General features: G+C 42.2%; 1 protein-coding gene across 1 annotated transcript in view; it reads right to left on the bottom strand.

Annotated features, from left to right (window-relative positions):
- LOC144494993 (solute carrier organic anion transporter family member 3A1-like) overlaps nucleotides 1-26,476 on the bottom strand; it is a 329,502-nt gene that overhangs the window by 286,344 nt on the left and 16,682 nt on the right. The window contains exon 2 of the mRNA XM_078214721.1: nucleotides 22,813-23,278. Coding sequence (XP_078070847.1) covers nucleotides 22,813-23,278 — 466 coding nt within the window. The remainder of the gene's footprint in view (nucleotides 1-22,812; nucleotides 23,279-26,476) is intronic.

The following is a 26,476-nucleotide window of genomic DNA, read 5'->3' as shown; positions in this document are numbered from 1 at the left end:
AGCATCATGGACCGGGTTCAATTTTGGCCTTGGGTGACTGTCTGGAGTTTCCACATTCTCCCAGTGTCCGTGTGGGTTTCCTCTGGGTGTTCCGGTTTCCTCCAACAGTCCAAAAATGTGCAGATTAGGTGGACTGGCCATGATAAGCTGCCCCTTCATGTATGGAATGCGCTGCCAGGGGTGGTGGTGCAGGCAGCTACAATAGGGGCATTTAAGGGGCTTTTAGATAAGCACATGAATATGCAGGGAATAGAGGGATATGGACCAAGGGCAGGCAGAAGGGATTAGTCTAATTTGGCGTCACTTTTGGCACTACATCATGGGCCAAAAGGCCTGTTCCTGTGCTGTACTGTATTGTTCTATGTAAGATAAAATAAGGATAGGAACAGGCCCTTTGGCCCACCAAGAAAGATGTGTAGGTTAGGTAGATTAGCCATGTTAAATGTGCGGGGTTACAGGGTTAGGGCAGGAGGAAGTAGGCCTGGATGAGTTGCTCTGTCAGAGTTGGTGCAGACTTGATGGGCCAAATGTGCACTGTAGGGATTCTATGATTAACAATTCTATGATCTAGTTATTTGATTCTATGAATCATTTATTTGCGTTTTTACCTCTGTAGGATGTTCCATGATTATCGGCACATTGAGAGTCATGATGCTTAATTGCATTATGATTGTTTGAAAAAGGACTGAGGGAGCAGCCAATCTTTTCCTATTTGTCTTTTTGATGGGAAAAAGACCAGGAACATACAAGATTTGAAAATCAGTCTGCGGAGAGTTGTCCAACAACAGCTACAATTAACATTAAAACCCCTTGAGCAAAGCTCCCATTTCCATTTGCTAGTATACATACAAAGGCATCAAATACGTTCAGTGTTCGACAGAGATATGAAGTGCCCAATTGTTGAACATCCTGTTCACTACCATTAAAACCGAACACTTACAACAAGGCATCAGGGTGGCAGGTAGCAGTAGAACACCATCCTCATAGCTACTGCCTTTGAGTGAGAATATTAACAGAGAGGAAAATAAAACAACACATATCCATCCCCACAAGAAAATGTGGTGTGAAGAAAAATATTTTTCTCCACTTGAGTGTGCATTTTGGCCATTTAATCAAAGCTAAAAAACTAGAGATCTTGCTGAGAGGGCAAAGTGGGAAGCAGCAGGAAGAGGGGGGACTTGGGTATAGTGGATTGCAGATGCTACAGAGCGGTTGCAGACAAGCTACATTGATTGTGTGCGGACAGTGCAAGGCAGTGAGATCCATTACAGCAGATCTCCTGCCAGCAGTCGCTACAAGTAGCAGCAGCAGTGTGCATGGATCATGAACCCATTCCCTGCATTTTTCAAATATTATAACAATTGACTGTATTTAACTCTAATTTGACAACAAAGGTCCAATTTTCTCTCATTGGGATTCATTTCCTGCAGCTCAATTTATGGTATAATTTGGGTTGAATGAAAGATTAACTTCAACAAACTCAGGATAAGGGAAAGAGGAACCGAGTTTAAACATTGTTCATTATGGTATATATAAACTGAGTGAACTACTGCAGTGACCTGATGACATAGGAATGATCTGATCAGACTGAATAGCATGTTAATTGGCTCAGATCTTTTTAAAGCTGTATTAATATTATAATCTCCTCAAACCAATCAACAGAATGAAAGGGGTTGCAGACTCTTGATAACTTAACAGATCTTCTTATGTAGCTGAGGCAGCTGACCATACATGCAAATCACATCGCCTTTCAGATTGAATTTATCAAAAGTAAAACATGAATTGAGAGAAGGGTGTTTCCAATTGTTTAGACCTGTTAAACAGCACAGAACTGCAGTACATAAGGGAGGGGAGGGCATTTAACAGAGCCACAGGGGTCTTGCCCACCGGCTGGCGAGCCAGCGGGATTGCCTCTTTCTGGGAAGACCCACCATATTAAATTCCAATCAGGCTCTTAACTGGACAGTTGCAGGGATCAAGGACCCAATCGGGTTAGAGGTTCCACACCGCGAGCTGCCAGCCAAACAGAAATGGGCACAGTCACAATGTGGTGTTGTATTTCCAGCTATAGAAGACAAGGAGGGTCGCGTGAGATTGTGCTTTGAATGTATTTTCTGGACTAATTTGCAGAGATAGGGTTGTCGTGATGGGAGACTTTAATTCCCCAAACATCGATTGGAATATCCCTAGGGTAAGGGGTTTGGATGGGGAGGAGTTTGTGAGGTGTGTTCAGGAGGGTTTCCTGACACAGCATGTGGATAAACCTACAAGAGGAGAGCTTGTACTCGATCTGGTACTGGCTAATGAGCCTGGACAGGTGTCGGATCTCTTAGTGGGGGAGCATCTTGGGGATAGTGATCATAACTCTATCTCCTTTACGCTGACATTGGAAAGAGATAGGATCAGGCAAGCTAGGAAAGCGTTTATCTGGAGTAAGGGGAAATATGAAGCCATCAGGCAGGAGATTAGAGGCGTAAATTGGAAGGAGGTATTCTCGAGGGAAAGTTCCCAAGTAAGGTGACAGATTTTCAAGGATTGTTTGTCTGGAGTTCTACATGACAACGTTCCGATGAGACAGGGAGGTTTTGGTAGGCTACGGGAACCGTGGTGCACGAAAGCTGTGCTGAACCTAGTCAAAAGGAAAAGGAAAGCGTACAATAGGTTCAGAGAGCTAGGCGATGATGGGGATCTAAATGAGTATACGGCTTGTAGGAAGGGACTTAAGAAGGAAGTTAGGAGAGCCAGAAGGGGTCATGAGAAGGCCTTGGCAGGTAAGATTAAGGAGAACCCTAAGGCGTTCTATAAATATGTGAAGAGTAAAAGGATGAGATGTGAAGGAATAGGACCTATAAAATGTGCAGGTGAGAAAGTCTGTACGGAACCGGAAGAATTAATGAATACTTTACCTTGGTATTCACGGTGGAAAAAGACCTGGGTGGTTGTACTACAGGATTGCGGCGGACTGAGAAGATTGAGTTTGTCAACATTAAGAAAGAGGATGTGTTGGAAATTTTGAATAGCATCAAGATAGATAAGTCGCCGGGCCCGGATGGGATGTACCCCAGGTTACTGTGGGAGGCGAGGGAAGAGATTGCAGAGCCTCTGGCGATGATCTTTGCGTCGCCGATGGAGACGGGAGAGGTTCCGGAGGATTGGAGGATTGCGGATGTGGTTCCTATATTCAAGAAAGGGAATAGGGATAACCCAGGAAATTACCGACCGGTGAGTCTAAGCTCAGTGGTTGGTAAGTTGATGGAGAAGATCCTGAGGGACAGGATTTATGAACATTTAGAGAAGTTTAGTATGCGCAAAAGTAGTCAGCACGGCTTTGTCAAAGGAAAATCGTGCCTTCCGAGCCTGGTGGAGTTCTTTGAAAATGTGACTAAACACATTGACGAAGGAAAAGCGGTAGATGTGGTTTACATGGACTTCAGCAAGGCGTTTGATAAGGTCCCCCACGCAAGACTTCTCGAGAAAGTGAGAGGGCATGGGATCCAAGGGGCTGTTGCCTTGTGGATCCAGAACTGGCTTGCCTGCAGAAGGCAGAGAGTGGTTGTAGATGGGTCTTTTTCTGAATGGAGGTCAGTCACCAGTGGAGTGCCCCAGGGATCTGTTCTGGGACCCTTGCTGTTTGTCATTTTCATAAATGACCTGGATGAGGAAGTGGAGGGATGGGTTGGTAAGTTTGCTGACGACACGAAGGTTGGTGGTGTTATGGATAGTTTGGAGGGATGTCAGAAGCTGCAGCGTGACATAGATAGGATGCAAGACTGGGCGGAGAAGTGGCAGATGGACTTCAATCCGGATAAATGTGTAGTGGTACATTTTGGCAGGTCAAATGGGATGAAGGAGTATAATATCAAGGGTAAGACTCTTAGCAGTGTAGAGGATCAGAAGGACCTTGGGGTCCGGGTCCATAGGACTGTTAAATCGGCCTCGCAGGTAGAGGAGGCAGTTGAGAAGGCGTATGGTGTGTTGGCCTTCATCAATCGAGGGATTGAGTTTAGGAGTCGGGAGATAATGATGCAGCTTTATAAGACCCTCGTCAGACTCCACTTGGAGTACTGTGCTCAGTTCTGGTCGCCTCATTACAGGAAGGATGTAGAAATTATTGAAGGGGTGCAGAGAAGATTTACAGGGATGTTGCCTGGATTGAGTGGCATGCCTTATGAGGATAGGCTGAGGGAGCTCGGTCTTTTCTCCTTGGAGAGACGAGGGATGAGAGGTGACCTGATAGAGGTGTACGAGATGTTGAGAGGTATAGATCAGGTGGATTCTCAGAGGCTTTTTCCCAGGGCTGAAATGGCTGCTAGGAGAGAACACAGGTTTAAGGTGCTGGGGAGTAGGTACAGAGGAGATGTCAGGGGTAACTTTTTCACTCAGAGGGTGGTGGGTGAGTGGAATCGGCTGCTGTCAATGGTGGTGGAGGCAAACTCGTTGGGGTCTTTTAAGAGACTTCTGGATGAGTACATAGGACTTAATAGGATTGAGGGTTATAGGTAAGCCTATATATAGGCCTAGGTAGGTAGGGACATGACCCGTGCAATTTGTGGGCCGAAGGGCCTGTTTGTGCTGTAGTTTTTCTATGTTCTATGTTCTATAACTAAACATGTGAAAACATCCTCTCTGGGACACGGAAACCTTGGTCTGAAACATGGAAGCCAAAGGTACTAAAGTTATAAAAAAATAAAATGGAACTGCATTGTCAGCATAACCAGCTTATAACTTCAAATGAGGTTCCATTATAATTAGCACTGCATGCCTCAAGAAATGAAAATGGCATTAAAAAGTACACATAAAAACCCTCAGTAATATTCATGAGCACAGGCCTGATTTTAGAAGTTATTGCTGATGAGTGGCTTTTGGAATATAATGCTGCAATGAGCAGTTTTTTTAATTTGCAGTAGTGTCGGAGTATTTAATTCCAAAAATAATCTAATAGTGGATGGTGTACAGCTGTCCAGTCAGAATTCCCAGCACATATAACCTCAGAAGTTTTGAGATAAACAACTTTGAATATTTTTATATTGATCCATGTGGGTATCACGGGCAAGGCCAGCCTTTATCATCCATCCTTTTAATTGGGGCATTGAATCCTCAAATAATAAATTATTTGCCACTCCCTGGCAAAATTAGAAAAGGTGAATACTTATACATCCCTGTGTTTTTCTGTTTTGAGAAGGTGATGGACAGGCATCTTCTGGAGTGATTTCTCGGCCATCTCAGAGGGCAATCACAGTTGTGTTGTTCCAGGTCTGGAGTCAGATCAAGTGACGGCAAAGATCTTTTTCCCTTTCAGACAGCCATAAACCAGATTGTTTTGTGTGACAATCCAGCACTTTCCCAACTGGGATTTAAATTTATGTCTCCAAATATTTAATCCAGGCATTTACGGCCTTCAAGACACACGACAACGCAGAATTGCCGAGCAGAAACTGATTGCCAAGTTCCGCATGCATAGGACGGCCTCAATCGGGATCTTGGGTTCATGGCACACAACGTGTAACCCCCACCATTTGGCCTGGGCTTGCAAAATCCTACTAACTGTCCTAGCTTGAGACAATTCACACCTCTTTAACCTTTGATTGTCCCTCTCTCCACTCGCATTGTCTGTACTTGTAAAGACTTGATTACCTGTAAAGACTCGCATTCCAACCATTATCTTGCAATTGAGTCTTTGTCTATATATGCCCCATTTGCGAATCCAACTCTCCACTCACCTGATGAAGGCGCAGCGCTCCGAAAGCTCATGATGCCAAATAAACCTGTTGTACTTTAACCTGGTGTTGTGAGACTTCTTACTGTGCCCACCCCAGTCCAACGCCGGTATTTCCACATCTTTGCATTACTAGTACAGCAACACGACCACTATGCTACTGTACTCTTCAAGGGTACTTAAAATCATTAACAGCACAGAAAAGGTCAATTCAGAAACTTGATTAAACAAATGAGTAAGCAATGAGAATGCAGTTAAAACTAATGAAAGATAAATTTGGGCCTGATATCATGAAATTCTTTGCATAAAGTGACCAATCCTTGAGAGCAACGTCCCAACAGAGCAATGAAGGAAAAAACCCTGGAATTATTTAATTGTATGCAGCAGTGTGGTGAGTTTATGGTTATTCCAGATGAATCAAGTAAGATGAGCCAACATCCATAATTATCTAATGATCTTGTAAAGGAGTGTGCACCTCCATGACATAGGTTTATATAAAAGCCAAGGAAGGGATTTCTCATTGGCTTCAACGTACTGGTGCCTTTGGGTCGGGAAATTATTAGATTCGGCTCATTTTAGTTTTGGACAGTTTGAATAAATGTGACTACTAATCAATTGCAAGAAGTCACATGTGAAATATTATGTTACCCAATGAAATCAGGTGGTTGAAGTACCTAGAATCCCCAATTCAACTTTGAAAAGGAACCGCTTGCTTCTTTCAGAAGGAGGAAAATAAACGTTGAAAGGTTAAGGAACTACAGTGCCTGGAATTCCAAGTATGCATATTGTAACTGAGTCAAAAAGTTAGGAACAAGTTACAGTTGTCGAGGGGGGGGGGGGGGGGGGGGGGAGGTTTTTGGATCTTCCCCGCCCTTCATCAATGATGTCATTCTGCTTACATGGATTTAAATAGATTTTAATATAATTAACCCATCCCCTCACCAGATATTGACCTTCCCGTTGTATATTGACACCGCGCCACTATAATGTCATGTTGGCACGGTTTACAACAGGTTCACCTAAATGTGAACTTGTTGTGAGGGTCTCCCCAGGGGCATAAAGGTAAGTATAGCCCCTGGGGGAGAGAGACAAGACCAGGCGGTGCCCTGGCAATGTCCCAAGGCACTGGCCCTTGGCACAGGTTGGGACTGCCAGGTTAGCACCATGTCATGGGGTAGTGGCCAGGAGTAGATGGAAGAGCTGGGGATACCATTGGGGGAAGGGGTGAATGCCAGCTCAGACAGTGGGGGCGCAGGGGTAGAGACCGATGATTAGGGGGCTGGGAGAGATGGGGCCAACGATCGGTCGGTCAGTGGATGGGTGGGTGGGTGGGTGGGTGGGTGGGTGGGTGGGTGGGGTAGAGAAGTGGCAACTCCAATCGAGGTGGGGAGGGGAGCCCCTGAACCCTCCGTAGTGGGCTCGGGAGCGGGGGTTTACTCAGGTTATGATTGGGAGTGCCCTGATCTCTGTGCAGCCAGGCTTTGCCGGCATATTGAGGCCCCAACCCTTTGCATAACTGCGTGAATCATGCCTCTTTGATTCTTTTTGGTAAGATCTGGAAAGAAAACCGGCGTGTTTCTAACAATGCTGCCATTTCTTGGTGAGGTTTCCTCCCCGCAGTGTTTTCAATTTCTGTTCAAACTGTTGTGAAATTGGAAAAACAGCTTCATAAATGGACAGACAGACAAAGGCATGGCCATTGTTACTGGTCTCCCTTCAATCAGCGTGATCAAAATGAACTAACCACTCAGCTACCTACAGCCATTAAAATGTGCACGGTTGCAGAGTCGGTCATTGTAGGTTGGTTTTAACTTTAAATGCTTATTGTTTTTGTCAGGGCTTTGTGCCCATTTATTTTGAATTACTAATCATGCACATAATTGCTGGTTCAAGACCATCCTCTCGAGGTGATTTTGCTCATGGACAAATGATGTTTATTTCTCCGCCTAACTTTTGCAATTCACATTCAGGCCATGAGCCGCTGGAGTTTGTGGGATGGATTTTCCCTGGCTGGTTCAGAGTTTAAGAGATGCCCTTGAAAGGCTTCAAAGTAATTCAACCACAGTAAAGGCCAGGAGCATTTTAAAATCAACCAATTGCAGCCAGTTTCTGAAAGTAACCAGCTTTGGATCTTCTCTCCGGATGTAATTCAAGTTTGGAAAATGTTCATAGTGTAAACTGGAAAATTGTTTGTATTTTCTACATTACTCATTGCAACATCCACCATATTCACCATGTAGAATCAACACTCCAAGGGTAGGCTGAAGGGCTACAGCCAAGTTAAAATATCAAAATGATTCACTTCAGTGGTTGTGATTAATTCCATTGGCCAGAGGCAAATGTTATTAAATATAATGAAAGATGTACGCTTTTTCACTCTTTCCTTGCCTTCAACAGTTGCGGGAATAAAAAACACATGGAATATTCCAGATGTCTTCACAAAATATAAGTAGAAATGGGGGAGGTATGGTTTTCTATATTTACAGCAGCCAAGAAAACCAGGCAATTGTCCAACAGCAACTAGAGTACTGTTTACAGTTTCAGTCTCCTTAAGGATGGATATACTTGCATTGGAAGCAGTTCAGAAAAGGTTCACCAGGCTGATTTCTGGGATAACGGAGTTGTCTTATGAGGAAAGGTTTGTACTGTACCCATTAGTACCTGGAAGCATGAGAAGTGACCTTATTGAAATATAAGATTCTGAGGGGCCTCGACAGGGTAAATGCTGAGAAGTAGTTACTCCTTGTGGGGAATCCAGAACTAGGGGGCACAGTTTAAAAATAAGGGGTGTCTTATTTAAGACAGAGACGAGGAGGAATTTCTTCACTTACAGGATTGTTAGTCTTTGAAATTCTCTTTCACAGATAGCAATCAAGGGTGGGTTATGGATATATTCAGGGCTGCATTAGACAGATTTTTGATCGCCAAAGGCCTGAGAGCATGGCAGAGGCAGGTTCAATCGAGGCATTCAAATGGAAGAAGGTGCGGGGCTGTGAGGAGAAGGTAGGGTATGGTACGAGGTGAAGGATCATACAGACGCAAAACGTCCACTGTGTTTCTAACTCCACAGATGCTGCCAGACCTGCTGAGTTTTTCCAGCATTTTCTGTTTGTATTTCAGATTTCCAGCATCCGTAATATTATGTTTTTATTATTGTACCAGGAGAGTTGCTCATTTGAGCAGCTGGAACAGACACGATGGCCCAAATGGCCTCCTGCTGAGCCGTAACAATTCTGTAATTCTGGGTTATTTGGAGCAGGGGAGAGGGTGCATGGGCAGGGGTGGCAGACAGGCAAGAAAGTGGAGTTAAGACCACAATCAAATCAGCTATTGTTTTACTGAACAGCAGAACAGGCTTGATGGGCTGAATGGCCGGCCTACTGCTGCTCTAATTTGTAATGTTTTAATGGAATGTTCGAGTACAAACACATAGATTTCCTGCAATATATCTATGAAAATAAAGTGCAGCATTTCAACGGTAGGCGAAAAGCATATAGCCAAAATAAAATAGCTCACTTCCATGGAAGTGCACAATTTATCAAATTGAATGCTGGCAACTTCTGGGGATAGAGAGCACTGGACGCCTCTCTAAAAATGACCATGTTTTACTCATTTAATTTCAGTACAGCCAAATACACTGCATTTCTGCCAATCTGGGGCCCTTTGACCTGTCCGTTTTGCTTGCCCTCACTCCTCCAGGACCCAAATGCAAGTCGTCTTCATTCCTAAGGGCTGGCTGATGAGCTGTGTGGGAATATCTGACTGTCATTCTCAGTTCACCTGTTTTAATCACGTGGTCAGATGTGAAATGTGGCTAAGGCATCTTGCTGACATCCTTGGATGCGCATTCAGATTGCACCGTAAACTCACGCAAGTCAAATGTCCACCCCCCTGTCCCCCCATCTCCATCTGCTCACTTGTGAGAGCCCAGCCAACTTATCCACTGATAAACTTTGATAATCAGTCTCCTATCAGAGGTGCCTGCCAAGCTTTGATTACATAACATTTCTCCAGATGTGGGTGGCTCTGGACTTGTTGAAAATGTGAAGACGGGGCTGTCCAGTAATAGGGGTTGCTATACGTCCGATTCTGATTGAAGCTCTTTAGTCAAGCAAGTGTGTAATTGCTGCAAAAGCTTTTTTAGGTGCATACTTCTGAATTTTTGTTTGTGTATCATTTAATTATCACAGTTTTTAAGTGACTTGTCTCCACCACCACCCCCCAACCCGCCGTAACAGAACAGGAGCCAACCTTGGACCATCAATGGTAATTTCAGAGGGAAAGCAATGGCCCCGCGGTATTATCGCTAGATTATTATTCCAGAAACTCAGCTAATGTTCTGGGGACCTGGGTTCGAATCCCACCATGGCAGATGGTGGAACTTGAATTCAAAAAAATCTGGAATTAAGAATCTACTGAGGACCATGAAACCAATGTCGATTGTCAGAAAAACTCATCTGTTTCACTAATGTCCTTTAGGGAAGGAAATCTGGCATCCTTGCCTGGTCTGCTTACATGTCACTACACAGCCACAGCAATGTGGTTGACTCTCAACTGTCCTCGGGCAACTAGAAGTAGGCAATAAATGCTGGTCACCCCATGTGTCCCACAAATGAATAAACAAAAACAAAATGTAATTCTTAAAAGAAAAGCCATCTCTCTGGGACATGCATGTAAAGCATGTGGATTGACTAATACAGAGTTTGAAATGATGTGCACAGATGCACATGTTTGCCATTGTGACTCAGATTAACAAAAAACAAAGAAAAGTACAGCACAGGAACAGGCCCTTTGGCCCTCCAAGGCTGTGCCAATCATGATGCCCTAACTCCACTAAAAAAAAAGCCTTCTGTCCTTACTTGGTCCGTATCCCTCCATTCCCTCCCTATTCATGTACCCATCCAGATGCCTCTTAAATGTTGCGAATGTGCCTGCTTCCACCACCTCCTCTGTCAGCGCATTCCAGGCACCCACCACTCTCTACGTGAAAAACTTCCCTCGCACATCTCCATTAAACTTTCCCCCTCTCACCGTGAATCTGTGCTCCCTTGTAATTGACACTTCCACCCTTGGAAAAAGTCTCTGACTATCCACCCGGTCTATGCCTCTCATAATTTTGTAGACTTCTATCAGATCTCCCCGCAGCCTCCGTCTTTCCATTTGAAACAATCTGAGTTTATTCAACCTCTCTTCATAGCCAATACCCTCGTGACCAGGCAACATCCTGGTGAAACTTCTTTGCACTTTCTCTTAAGCTTCCACCTCCTTCTGGTAATGTGATGACCAGAACTGCATGCAACACTACAAATGCGGCCTAACCAAGATTTTATATAAAGCTGCAACATGATTTCCCAACTCTTGTACTCAGTGCTCCGGCTGATGAAGGCAAGCATGCCATATGCCTTCTTAACCACCTTGGCCACCTTATGTTTACACTTTTAGGCAACTGTGGACCTGCATATCCAAATCCCTCTATGTGTTAATGTTCCGAAGGGTTCTGCCATTTACAGTATAATTCACACCTAAATTTGATCCTTTAAAATGCATCACCTCACATTTGTCCAGATTAAATTCCATCTGCCATTTTTGTGTTCAAGTCTCCAATCTATTTTACCTTGTGTACCCGCTGACAATCCCCGGCACTGTGAGCAACTCCGCCAATCTTTGTGTCATCCGCAAACTTACTAATCGGACCACCCACATTTTCCTCCAGATCATTTTTATATACTAAAAACAGCAGAGGTCCCAGCACTGATCCCTGCGGAACACCACTAGCTACAGATCTCCATTCTGAAAAACACCCTTCCACTGCTACTCTCTGTCTTCTATAGCCAAGCCAGTTCTGTATCCATCTAGCCAGCCCACTCAAATCCCATGTGATTTTAGTTTTTGCACTAGTCTGCCTTGTGAGACCTTGTCAAATGCATTACTAAAGTCCATATAAACTATATCCACAGCTGTTCCCTCAATTATCTTTGTCACCTCTTCAAAAAAATCAATCACGTTGGTTAACTGGTGAGACATTACCTTCCCCATACAAAACCATGCTGCCTGTCACTAACTAGTCAATTTTCCTCCACATGTGCATATGTCCTCTCCCTCAGTATCTTCTCCAAAAGCTTCCCCACCACTGATGTCAGGCTCACTAGCCTGTAATTTCCTGAATTATCCCAGCTGCTTTTCTTAAACAAGGGAAAAACATTGGCTATTCTCCAGTCCTCTGGAACCTCACTTGTGGTCAAAGAGGATGTGAAGGTATCTGTTAAGGCCCTAGCTATTTCTCCCCTTGCCTCCTGCAGTAACCTGGGATAGATCTCATCTAGCCCCGGGGACTTGTCTACCTTAATTTAGGATACTCAACACTTCCTCCTTCGATAAATTGACATTCCCTCGAGCATTTATGCACCCATCCCTGACCCCAAAATCCGTCATGTCCTTCTCCTTGGTAAATACCGATACAAAGTACTCATTAAGGATTTCACCCACTTGCTGTGTCATAACCTCCCTCCATTGTCCTTGAGTGGGCCTACTCTTTCTCTTACTATCCTCTTGTTCCTAATATATACATTAAAGCCTTGGAATTCTCTTGATCCTATTTGCTAAAGACATTTCATGGCCCCTGTTAGCCCTCCTAATTGTAATGCTTAAGGTCCTTCCTACTTTCACTGTGCTCAAGGGCTTTGTCAGTTTTTAGATGCCTGTATGCTTCCTTTTTCCTTTTGACTAAGCTTACAATTTCCCTTGCCATCCATGGTTCCCGAATCCTGCCATTATTAAATGCCCACATGTATGGGGGAGGGAATTCAAACCCCTGGAGTTAGGGGCAGCACAAGCATGCTCTCAGGAGATCATATTTAGATGTGATTTAAGGAGATGTGAACAGCTTCAGTATTTCTGCACCTGTTGCGAGCCAGCAAGTGTGAAAAGTGGAATAAAAGCAAGATAGTGCCGCAAAAATAAACTCAGCAGGCCTGGCAGCGCCTGTGGAGAGAGAAACAAAGTAAGGTTGCAAGTCCAATATGACTCCTCATGGAAAGTGGACTGACTTCACCCTGAGCAACTGACTGAAGCGGGTGAACCCCAGGTTCGAAACACACAACCTTGCTTTTGGGAAGATATATGTTTTCATTTTGAACCTGAAGCATAAATAATAACAAAACTTGATTTAAAAAATGACTGCCCAGCTCAAGAACATCAATTCCAATACATTTTTTGGCTGAAAATTATAAAATGAAATCAGTGTAACACATCGAACCACTGAGTACTTCTAAACTTCTAAACTGACAGATTTGGAAAGAGCCAAAATAAAACCGTGACGTTGCTATCTAAGACTGAAAAGGCAAAAATACTTTAAATAGTTGCAATTAATTTTGAATGCAGTCTAAATTATTTGCTACTTTGTATAATAAAGAAAACATTAACCTTCATTAAGATATTATTTAACGTTTCTGAAATTAATTTTGACCCACATATTCAACACGCCTCACTATTCAAGAGATGTGTACATCACTTTCTAGGCAAAGCTGGCAAATGTTAGCTGAATACAGTAAGTCTGAAGTGTACTGCATGCCTGACATGTCTCACATCTTATGCCTTATATGTTGCTATTTTCAAACACGATTAACTTTAGAATTGAAATTGAGCCAATCTTGATTGAGTTGCTGCTTTGGGTATCTACTCTAATAACTCAGCCCTGGAGTGCCACTCAATCTACTACAGGCCCTTAGGTCAGCTCTATAATTACCACTGGGTGCTGAATAATTACCTTTGACAATGAGCTCCCCTGCTGAATTCACCTAAGCACTAGTTTAATTGTAAGCAGTTGAGGCTCTTGGTTTTTTTTTTGCATGCTATTTCAAACAATAAGTAAAACAATTATTGCAATCATCTGGTTTCTTCGTCCTTTCGATACATGGATTTCTCTCTGAAGCATTATGTCAACATTTAAATTGTTATATCAGAAACAATTCCTTGATCAGGAAGTCTGTACCAATTGAATTATGATGTGGAGATGCCGGCGTTGGACTGGGGTAAACACAGTAAGAAGTTTAACAACACCAGGTTAAAGTCCAACAGGTTTATTTGGTAGCAAAAGCCACACAAGCTTTCGAGGCTCTGAGCCCCTTCTTCAGGTGAGTGGGAATTCTGTTCACAAACAGAACTTATAAGACACAGACTCAATTTACATGAATAATGGTTGGAATGCGAATACTTACAACTAATCCAGTCTTTAAGAAACAAAACAATGGGAGTGGAGAGAGCATCAAGACAGGCTAAAAAGATGTGTATTGTCTCCAGACAAGACAGCCAGTGAAACTCTGCAGGTCCACGCAACTGTGGGAGTTACAAATAGTGTGACATAAATTCTGATTCTAGGATCGCATGATAAAGACTCAGGAGGAAAAAAGCAGAAATATTTATGTGAAATAGTGTGACATAAACCCAATATCCCGGTTGAGGCCGTCCTTGTGTGTGCGGAACCTGGCTATCAGTTTCTGCTCCGCGACTCTGCGCTGTCGTGTGTCGCGAAGGCCGCCTTGGAGAACGCTTACCCGAATATCAGAGGCCGAATGCCCGTGACCGCTGAAGTGCTCCCCAACAGGAAGAGAACAGTCTTGCCTGGTGATTGTCGAGCGGTGTTCATTCATCCGTTGTCGCAGCGTCTGCATAGTTTCCCCAATGTACCATGCCTCGGGACATCCTTTCTTGCAGCGTATCAGGTAGACAACGTTGGCCGAGTTGCAAGAGTATGTACCGTGTACCTGGTGGATGGTGTTCTCACGTGAGATGATGGCATCTGTGTCGATGATCCGGCACGTCTTGCAGAGGTTGCTGTGGCAGGGTTGTGTGGTGTCTTGGTCACTGTTCTCCTGAAGGCTGGGTAGTTTGCTGCGGACAATGGTCTGTTTGAGGTTGTGCGGTTGTTTGAAGGCAAGAAGTGGGGGTGTGGGGATGGCCTTGGCGAGATGTTCGTCTTCATCAATGACATGTTGAAGGCTCCGGAGGAGATGCCGTAGCTTCTCCGCTCCGGGGAAGTACTGGACAACGAAGGGTACTCTGTCCACTGTGTCCCGTGTTTGTCTTCTGAGGAGGTCGGTGCGGTTTTTCGCTGTGGCGCGTTGGAACTGTTGATCAATGAGTCTAGCGCCATATCCTGTTCTTATGAGGGCATCTTTCAGCGTCTGGAGGTGTCTGTTGCGATCCTCCTCATCCGAGCAGATCCTGTGTATACGGAGGGCTTGTCCATAGGGGATGGCTTCTTTAACGTGTTTAGGGTGGAAGCTGGATTATCCCATTCATCTAGAACTCTCAAGACTATTCATAGAATGGTAATGTTTTGCTGCCCTGCACAATCTGAATCTTCATGCCAGTAACAATCTATCTGTACACACAAATGATGCACTAAAGATTGGAATATGCTTTCTTTACTTGTGAGATAGACCATAATTCACAAGGAGTATGAAAAAATAAATTGTATGTATTGTAACCCCCACCTTCCTGAATAATGCAGAAGTTTGTGGAAAGTACATCTTGATTGTATCTTTTCAAGGACAGTAATGGAGAGTGACACATCAAAGCGACACATAGGAAAATGAGATAAAAGGTGCATCATTCAAATTTGTAAAGCTGTTAATTCAATAGAATGGATATTTTTATAAATTCCATGGGGGTGGGTTAAGAACATGTGACATCATAATTGCAATGTGCTCTAATTTACATTAGACTCATCTTCTTGTCAATGACTAACATTTCATTTAGAAATGCTATTTTCTAAATGGATGGTCATGAAGGAGGACAGAAAGTGGGTAAAATTCACCAAGTTCATGACAGGGAGTGAGAAAAGTGCACTAGACAAGAATACAGCTGAGGAATCTGCCAAACAGGATTCACATATAGGCTGAGATTGAAACGATTGGTAAAGTCATGAAAAATTATGAAGTGTCAGTAAACTTGCATGTGAGGCTATTTAAAACGAGGCTGAATTTTAATTTGCAGCACAGGATTACAAAAATCATGTCGCACCCAGGTAAAATCACAAGTGTGGAAACATTGAGGATCCTGATAATAGTGTGATGGGAAGTGTCCATGAATCCAGTGATTCAAAACGTTCACACTATTTCTGCCTCGTTTTTCCCGTAATTCCTGTTTTTATTTGAGATCTCAAGCATCCGCAGAAATATTCACTGATATGCCACTATATGATCCACTCTTTTGTCCACGGTTAAAAAGAAACTGTTCTATCCTATAGTAATAATTCAATTTAAAAGCACTTCAGAGAATGGTTCTTGCATTGAACTGGGTCCAGCATTCAGTGGATAATGAAGCATTAAACGCATGCTTCAGCAAACAATTCATAAATTAGCACTTGCGAAGGTAAACATTAATCAACTGCTCAAGTTAAAACTTTGATGACAGACTTAAATCTGGGGCAAGGGTCGAAACATTCTTAAAGTATTAACAGTAGATGGCCTGTGCCTGCCCTGCAGATGCTGGAAATCTATAAGAAAAACAAATAGCCATAAGGGTCTATTAGACATGAAACAACTATGCACCCAATTTCAAATACAGGGGACATAATGGCTAATTTGGCTTGCATCAACTAATTCAGACTCGCAAAGAGAAGTTAACTTTCTGACAATCATTGAGTTCTTTCTTTGGTAAAGTTGGGTAGAAAGTTACTTTCCTGTGTTTGCAGGTGTTGTCTTTTCTAACTTCAATTGGGACGCTTGCAGAATTATTTGACATTCATTGAGAATTACAGAACAGTTGTCTGAAAATCTTAAAATGGAATATTCTTGCCGTCTACAGATTAAATCTGGACTGCACTGTTTTGACATTTAACTTCTCCCCTCTGTGTGTGCTTGAATTCTGAGGTTAAAAAGTTGAACTCTGTATTTAATCATAAAGCCTTAAAGGTCAATTAACATTGAGGAAGAACCCAGGCTGCGAATTAAGAGTTAAATCAAACGGGGGATGATGGAATCGTCACTTCAATAAGCTGCAACAATGTTCAACATCATTAAATTTTCCTACATTACAAGGGTGATTAGCCCTCCTGGTACAATGCCCTAAGGGGGCACTGGCAAACATGGATTTACATTGGATTGGTCCATGATTGGGCTTGGCAAAGTTTTGCAGTGGTTTGCCACCTTATGCAGTAACTGACCAGGAAATGTTTTCATTCTTACCACCTACCTTCAGGCATATTGGAAGGATTTTGCAGGCTGATAATCAACCTTTTTCATTACATGATGAACACCATGCGGACACAAAGTCCGAGAATAGTCTAATCCAGAGGTAAGGACGCTTGCTACCCACTCGCTACCCACTGCACCACAAGACCTCACAATAGTGGCTACACTTAAAAGTACTCAATTGGTTGTAAAGTACTTTGTGACAGCCAGTGATCACAAAAGGTGCTAAACAAATGCAATTCTTTCTTTTCTTAATCATTAAGAAGTCGACTTGCTTATTAATCTACTACAACCACAAATGTCTGTGCTGCAGTATATTCAATGAAAAGGAGACATTACAGAAAAGCATCAAGCTTTCTTTGACAATACTTCTAAACTCCATGCTATCTGCCAGCTAAAAGGAAGGGAGCAGCAACATTGCAGGAATGCCATCAACTCAAGCTTGTTGTGGCCCAATTTGTAGCACACTCACCACTGACTAAGAAAGCTGTGGATTCAAGTCCTACTCCAGGAATTGGGGACAAAGAGGGAGGCTGACACTGCAGTGTTGTACTGAGGGAGTGCTGCACTATCGGAGGTGCTGCCGTTCAGAAGAGTTGTTAAATTGAGGCCCTATCTACTCTCCAGGATAAAGGTCGCACTGTACTACTTTAAAGAAGTTGGGTTCATGTCACACTATCTGTAACTCCCACAACTTGCCTGGACTTGCAAAGTCTCACTGGCCATCCTGTCTGGAGACAATACACATCTCTTTAATCTGTGCTAATGCTCTCTCCACTCAAATTGTCTGTACCTTTAAGACTTGATTAGCTGTAAAGACTCGCATTCCAATCATTATTCATTATTCTGTAAATTGAGTTTGTGTATTTATATGCCCTGTTTGCTGTTTATGAGCAGATCTTCCACTCACCTGACGAAGGAGCAGCACTCCGAAAGCTAGTGGCGTTTGCTACCAAATAAACCTGTTGGACTTTAACCTGGTGTTGTTAGACTCCTTACTACTTTAAAGAAGAACAGGGGAGTTATCCTGGGTGTCCTGACTAATGTTTATCTCTCAATCAGCTTCACATAAAACAAATTATCTGCTCATTATCACATTGTGTGGAGATGCCGGCATTGGACTAGGGTGAACACAGTAAGAGTTTTAACAACACCAGGTTAAAGTCCAACAGGTTTATTTGCTACCAAATAAACCTGTTGGACTTTAACCTGGTGTTGTTAAAACTCTTACCATTATCACATTGCCATTGGTGGCAGCCTGCTGTGTGCAATTTGGCTGTTGTGTTTCCTACATCACAGCAATGCATACTTAGAGGAAGTAATTACTGACTGTAAAGCACATGGAGATGCCTGCTTGTTGGTCAGGGAAGGTGCTATAAATGCAAGTCTTTGTTTGAAGTTACTCTACAGTTCACACTCTATCTTGACCTGAACAGTTAATGCTATATTTTCATCATTGCAGGACTCAAAACTGAGAATTACCCAGCTAACACCATTGTGGGAGCATGAGCAATACAAGGTCCGCAACAATTCATGGAAAGTGCCTTCCTGGAATAACAAGAGTTGGGCAATAAATATGGCTTTACCAACAGTGAAAACACCCCAAACACAGCAGTTTAACAATGAGGACCCTGTTTCGGTTGATGATCCAGTGAGAGGACACAGGTCTATGTTTAGGATGATTTCATTGCCTGAATATTTGGGGTCATTTTTCCAAGTTTGGCATTTCACCTTATTTTAAATGATCTGAAAATAAAAGTGCTTCACTTATGTAATTTGTTTTATTCTTTCATTGAACATGGGCATCACTGGCAAGGCCAGCATTTGTCACCCATCCTTAATTGCCCTTGAGAAGATAATGGTGAGCCATCTTCTTAAACCGCTGCAGTCCATGTGGTTTAGGTACACCCACACTGCTGTTAGGAAGAGTGTTCCAGAATTTTGACCGAGTAACAGTGAAGGAATGGCAATATAATTCCACGTCAGGATGATGTGTGACTTGGATGGGAACTTGCATGTGATGGTGTTCTCCTGTATCTGCTGCCCTTATCCTTCTAAGTGGTAGAGGTCACAGGTTTTGAAGATGCTGTTAGAGTCATAGAGGTTTACAGCATGGAAACAGGCCCTTTGGCCCAACTTGTCCTTTTTTTTAAACCCCTAAGTTAATCCCAATTGCCTGCATTTGGCCCATATCCCTCTACACCCATCTTACCCATGTAACTGTTTAAATGCTTTTTAAAAGACAAAATTGTACCCGCCTCTACTACTACCTCTGTCAGCTTGTTCCAAACACTCACCATCTTCTGTGTGAAAAAATTGCCCCTCTGGACCCTTTTGTATCTCTCCCCTCTCACCTTAAACCTATGCCCTCTAGTTTTAGACTCCCCTACCTTTGGGAAAAGATATTGACTATCTAACTGATCTATGCCCCTCATTAATTTATAGACCTCTATAAGGTCACCCCTCAGCCTCCTACACTCCAGAGAAAAAAGTCCCAGTCTATCCAGCCTCTCCTTATAACTCAAAACACCAAGTCCCAGTAGCATCCCCCAGTAAATCTTTTCTGCATTCTTTCTAGTTTAATAATATCCTTTCTATAATTGGGTGACCAGAGCCCTGTTGAAGGAGTCCTTGGTGAGTTGCTGCAATGCATCTCATGAATAGCACATATCGCTGCCACTGTGCATTGGCGGTGGAAGCAATGAATATTTGAGGTGGTGGATGGGGTGACAGTGGGCTGTTTTGTCCTTGATGGTTTCCAGCTTCTTGAGTGTTGTTGAAGCTGCATTCATCCAGGCAAGTGAGGAGTATTCCATCACACTCCTGACTTGTACATAGTAGGTGGTGGACAGGAGTTGTGGAGTCAGGAGGTGAGTTACTCACCTCAGAATCCCCAGACTCTGACCTCTGTCTTGTAGCCACAGTATATATATGGCCAGTCCAGTTCAGTTTCTGCTCAATGGTAAACGCCAGGATGTTGATGGTGGGGCATTCAGTGATGGTAATGCCATTGAACAGTGAGGGGAGACTGTTGGAATCAGTAACAATTAAGTGAAAAAATAATTTAACTGAGAAATGTGATTGTTTGTCACTTAATAGTGACAGAATTTTTCCAAATGAGCCATTTAAACTTTACGAGAAGCTCTGATCATTTCTGGTGGACTGCAGCTTGAGGAAATTTGAAAAATCACTGACCTAAGTTATAAAAACACGAGAACGTCATGCATTTCTTCTCATAACATGCTCCATAAACATTCTCCCTTTAAAACACAAGGAGCACTGGAGAGCAGAAAAACATTCTCTCGCACCACTTCTGTCTTCAACTGAAAACAAAACGTCAGTAGTAGCCACCTCTGGATGATGCACAAAACCTTTTTAAAAAGCATGCTTATTTTTCATGATAAAAATTGACTTTCACTGGAAAGCATTATATTCAAAAAGAGAAAAGGAAATGTTTTCTCAAACTTCTGTTTCGTAGTGCAATGCCCTGATACCACAAGGCAATTATGGAAGGAATGTTCCTTCCTTAAATGTCTACAATTAGCCCCAAGTTCCTTCATTCACTGATTATTTCCCTATAATTTTTTACAGAAATCTCCTAGCCACCTCGTCTGAACTTCCTCCCTTACACCATCCATCCTCTGCACTCAATCTAGAATTGAGAATCTCACTGACTTCCTTGTTTACAAATTCAAGGCCATCTGCTTAGCTACCTGTGCCTTCCTTTTACTTACTACCAGTCATTGCAACCAAACTACATTCTTCTGCACACGCAGCATAATTTTCTCCATGCTCTAGAACATAAGAACACAAGAAATAAACAAAGAACAAAGAACAGTACAGCACAGGAAATAGGCCCTTCGGCCCTCCAAGCCTGTGCCGCTCCTTGGTCCAACTAGACCAATCATTTGTATCCCTCCACTCCCAGGCTGCTCATGTGACTATCCAGGTAAGTCTTAAACGATGTCAGCGTGTCTGCCTCCACCACCCTACTTGGCAGCGCATTCCAGGCCCCCACCACTCTCTGTGTAAAAAACATCCCTCTAATATCTGAGTTATACTTCGCCCCTCTCACCTTGAGCCGATGACCCCTCGTGATCGTCACTTCTGTTCTGGGAAAAAGCTTCCCACCGTTCACCCTATCTATCCCCTTCATAATCTTATACACCTCTATTAGATCTCCCCTCATTCTCCGTCTTTCCAGGGAGAACAACCCCAATTTACCCAATCTCTCCTCATAGCTAAGACCCTCCACACCAGGCAACATCCTGGTAAACCTTCTCTGCACTCTCTCTAACACCTCCACGTCCTTTTGGTAGTGCGGCGACCAGAACTGGACGCAGTACTCCAAATGTGGCCTAACCAGCATTCTATACAGCTGCATCATCAGACTCCAGTTTTTATACTCTATACCCCGTCCTATAAAGGCAAGCATACCATATGCCTTCTTCACCACCTTCTCCACCTGTGTTGCTAGGAGCAGGAATAGACCAAGCAGCTCCTCAAGCCTGTTCTGTCATTCAATACGATCATGGTTGATTTTGGACTTCAGTTCTACTTTCCCACTCATTCCCCGCATCCCTTACTTCCCCACATTCTCTATCTCTGCAATTGTCTCTTTCACAACACTAGGATGAGGGCCATCAGGTCACAAGGATATTATATTTTAGTCCCTTATGTTTCTCCAATATCTTTTTTCTGCTGATCTTAATTACCTTAACTTTCTCACTCTTTTCAGCCCCTCGGTATTCTCTATTTTCGATATAAAATTTGTGTCTTCTACCGTGAAGACAGGCATAAAATATTTGTTTGATGCCTCTGCCATTCCTCATTTCCCATGATAATTCCTCCTGTCTCCGCTTCCAAGATACCAGCATTTACTCTCTTTCATTTTATACATTTCTCAAAGCTCTCGCAATCTGATTTTATAATTCTGGCTAGTTTACTCTCATTCTATTTTTTCCCTTTTGATCAACGTTTTTGGTGGCCCTATGCTGGTTTCTAAAGCACTCCCAATCATAAAACTTGCTCCTGTTTTTTTGCAACATGTTACGTCTCTTCCTTTAATTTCATATTATCCATAACTTCCTGAGTGAGCCACAGGTGGGCCTTTTTGTGGATTTCTTTCAATGCTATGTATTTGCGTCGAGCATTTTAAATTGTTTCTTTAAATGTTTCCTACTGTTCATTTATTGCCAAATCTTCTAATCTATTTACCCAATAAACTTTAGCCAGCTGTCCCCCACAAATATTATATTGTCTTTGTTCCAAGCTAATTTCTTGTTTGATGATTTGTCCGACAGTATAACAATCGTTAGAGGCCCTATAATGTACTCTCACCAGAGTATTCTGACTTTTACCTGATTTCTATCCACATTGATTCTATCTCATGTCGTGCTGAGGCCAGATTCTCCCTCACTAATGTCCTTACATCATCTCTTTGAAACTGCCGGTTATTTGGTAATGTAATCCTGTTGCTTAAATGACATGTCAAGTTTCTGACAGGGTACAGGAACGATATGGTTCCTTTAACTGTCTGTCTTCCTGACCCAAACAATGAAAATTAGCAACACACATTTTTTAAGTCGAAAGTTAAAAACCTCCATAACAATATAGCACTGAATATCATGAAACCAGTTTTTCATTAAAGTCATAGTCAATACAAAGGCCTTTGAAAATGAATCAGGGATCTCACGCTTAAGTAGACTCCCTCTGAATCTACATGTGGGCATCTCAGCTATACCATGTTTCTGACCACAATCCTTGCATAAAGCAGACCTCACCTCAACTTTGCAACTGCCTCAACACATGAAATTTGTGTCAGAAATGTGCAAGTGCAAAAGTAGTTGTTAAGAATACACACACTTCAATGATCTTGGGGATGACAAATAAAGTACTTACCAATATAAAGGGATGAATCCCTCTTTCGTACATGGTCATCAATGTAGGAGACACCGAGTGGTTGAATTGGGGTTGCACCGGCCCCAATGATAACCTGAGCCACAATAACCAACACATACATCATGTTTGTTGTTTCTGTTTCTGCACATGTCTTGAGATTTTTCTCCATTGTTATTTGTTGTTCCTCCAGTGAAAGGTTTGCCATGCAGGTATCCTTCAGTACTGAAGTATCGACCTGCTTGTATTGATATTGATGACTTAGAAACTCTGGCAGTGCACAAAATAAAGAACCAATGGCCATTATGATCCCGCCACAGCCTATCAATCGTGGTCTATGTCCTTTTCCACCAAAGTAGCTCACCAACAAAATTATCATGAGGTTTCCAATCTCAAAGCTGCTTGCAATTACTCCTAGTTCAGTGCTATGTAGATCAAATCGTCTCTCCAGAGTTGTTAGAATACTGACCTGTGGAAAACATGAAGAAAGCATTGTAAGAAGTAAAAACTGAAAGGAGAATTATAGCTAATCTAACACTTGGGTTAATGATTATTTATGCTGAGGCTTGAATGCTTGTAAACTTAGACATGTTGCAAATATATATATCTACATAATTTATAAATCCCTTTGCTGAAAATGGAATGGATAGTTTACTGAGTGCAACATCCTGTTAGTGAAAAATACCACTCATGTTGCTGCTGCATATTTGTAGCATGTAACCACCAACTTCACCTGTTGCTCAAATATTTTGAGATATCTCACTCTTCCAAGGTAATTTGAGGTAGACTGGGCAAATTTCTGGTCCAAAGACAGTGCTCCTAGGCTCATTCGTAAGAATACACAACACAGAGTGAGCAATTTTCTGATCAGGATGGCCAGTATGACACAGAATAACTTTCACATGCCCACTTTCAACATTAAGCTTACAGAATGAGCAAATGGTTCAGGTCCAATTTATGAGATTGTCGATGGTCCAATCTTCCTGCTGTATTTATTGAAATTATGATCTTAGCAACTCTCCCAGTTGACTTGAGCTTTAATGACCATGTATGCCCAAATTGATTGTGCTGTGTAGCATCTAGGCCCAGCTTTCACCAACATTTTCATTGGTTTCCACAAAAGATGCATTTTCATGGAATGACGCCGAACCTCTATCCCTCGCGTATGTCCAATACGGAGGTGATATGCTTGCTGTATTTGAATCTGCAGCTGCATGTAAAAATTTTCTTACACACCTTAATACACTTTATCCTATGCTCAAATTCATCTCTGAAATCGAGCTGTCTGAAGAACTCCCTTTCCTTGACATGTGAGTTGCGAAATCTGCTAATGGATTCCCTTATCCTGCCCACGACAAGCCTCCCTTCACTGGTCAATGTACACGCTGGAATTCCTACAGTTCCACATGCTCGCAGCTGGAAAATAGGGCCAAAGCCATTTGCTCACTCTGCAAGCTTGATGCCAAAATAGGGCACATCAAAGCAATACTGCAACATAATGGCTACCCTGATCAGACCATTGCTCAGTGTATTGTACATGAACAGAATGTTGCTGTCAAGCCGATAAAACATTCTATCTACCTCATAAATAAGTAATATGGTTTTTGAATTTCAGTGCCGGTGTGATGTAAAGTCCTTGGGCCATATGGCCAACAACTGGCGGATTATATTGACTAGTACACCCCTTATGCTGTTCACAATAGGCAAAGTACTGATTATACTCAACCAACCTGTGCTTGCAAAACTTAGAATATAATGTCTAATGTTAGATGTGATTCTACAATTGGACAGCGTTTGCTGAATAATCCTAAGCGTGCTAAGAATTACACTAACAATAAATTTAAGATTATTAGTCAGGCTCTCAATGTGGCTCACTTATGCTTGCAAAGTACATTCATATGCAGGGACCTGTCCTCTGCAGGTAAAAGGAACATGCCCGGGCATTGTGCCTCGTTTGAATTAAACAAAAGCATGGGGGACATTAGTTCTCTGGTGCATTCTCCATGGCAATGGCTTGACCAATCAGAGTCAATTTGCCAAACAATCTTCTCATGCAGTATAAATTGTTTTTCCCTTTGAAATTTGGTATTCTTGTATCTGTCCTATGAGTGCAAGACTGAAAGCTTCCATAGCATCTCTCTTTTCCAGCAATAGTCTAGACCAGGGATCTCCAAACTTTTCAGTACGAGGGCCACATCGTATATTTTACACATTTAAGGGGCCCAAATTAGTTTTATAAATGAATGAATAAAATTTAAATGAATGAATAAGTTTTATTTGGATCATCTTTGCAATCAGCATGATATGATTCAGAACAAAAGAGAAATGTGACAATTACAAAGAAACAATGCCATGCTTACACTGAGAAATGATATATAATGAGTAAAAATGTCAAACATTAGCAAATGCTCTGACAAAATAATCAATTACTTAACTGCAGATGAGAAAAGCAGGCTATTCACTTTTTAATTAATTTTATTTACTGAAATTTTACAAATGTTTACTTGAAATGAGAATTTGCCCAATTTTGTGGCACACAATAAGAAAAATAAACTCGCCCCAAGACAGAACTTCAGTAAAACAAAGCAAAGAAATTCAAAATAAACTTGAACCATTAATAAAGGTCGAACAAAAATAAATTCAGTCTGCACCTTTCTACACAATTCTGGCAATTAGAGTTTTCAATCGTAACCAATAAATCATGAAGTTTTGCACAAGATTAATGGGAATGATGGAACTGCTTTTTTAATTTCAAAATATTGCTGAACTGAGGTTTCAAGCTTGAGGAGCCAATTATTAGAATGGACTTCAAATGCTCATCAGATAAATTTGCTCGATATTTGGACTTGACATACTTCATTTTTGAAAATGTTTGTTCACACAGGTACGTTGTACCAAAAACTCATACAAATCCACAAGCAAATCGCTTCAAATTTGGAAACTGCTCAGGCTGCAAAGATTTATAAAATTGGATCAGATTTCCTTCTTTATACTTGTCTTTCAGCATGTCATCTGATTGGAGATCAATAATTTCCATTTGAAACTGGCTTGGGAGTGTTTCAACATTGCAGCCAAATGGATTTTGAAACAGCTTTATTTCATCTGTGTTTCCATTAGGACGAGTAAATCGTTCCTGAAATTGTTTTTGCAAGTCCTTAATGATTTCTGTTGCAAATGAAGGAAATTCTGCTTCACTTTCTTCATGAAATTTTTCACAACATGGAAAATGAACCAAGTTATGAACTTTCAGCTGTCCTTGAAATAGCATCAGTTTTGCCCTGAATGCCTTGACATGCGCGAATAGATCACAAATCAAATTTGTTTCAGCTTGCAACTTCAGATTCAATTGATTCATATGGCCTGTCACATCTGCAAAAAATGCCAATTTCCAAAGCCAGTCAGTGTTTGATAAAAGTGGTTCGGGTCGATTCTTCTCTGTGAGAAAGGAATCAATTTTCTCTCTGAGCTGAAAGAAACGTGATAGAACCTTTCCATAACTAAGCCATCGAACTGCTGTATGTCACCGAACTCAGAATCAGTTTCTTTCAGAAAATCACGAAACTGGCGATGATTAAGCCCGTGAGATCGAATGAAATTCACTGTTGAAACAACAGGTTTCAGAACGCAAGACATATCCACATATTTTCCACACAATGCTTGTTGATGG

This window comes from Mustelus asterias, chromosome 6 (genome assembly GCF_964213995.1).
Source record: "Mustelus asterias chromosome 6, sMusAst1.hap1.1, whole genome shotgun sequence".
In the NCBI taxonomy this organism is placed as follows: domain Eukaryota; kingdom Metazoa; phylum Chordata; class Chondrichthyes; order Carcharhiniformes; family Triakidae; genus Mustelus; species Mustelus asterias.
This window is presented reverse-complemented; position numbering and strand designations above follow the sequence as displayed.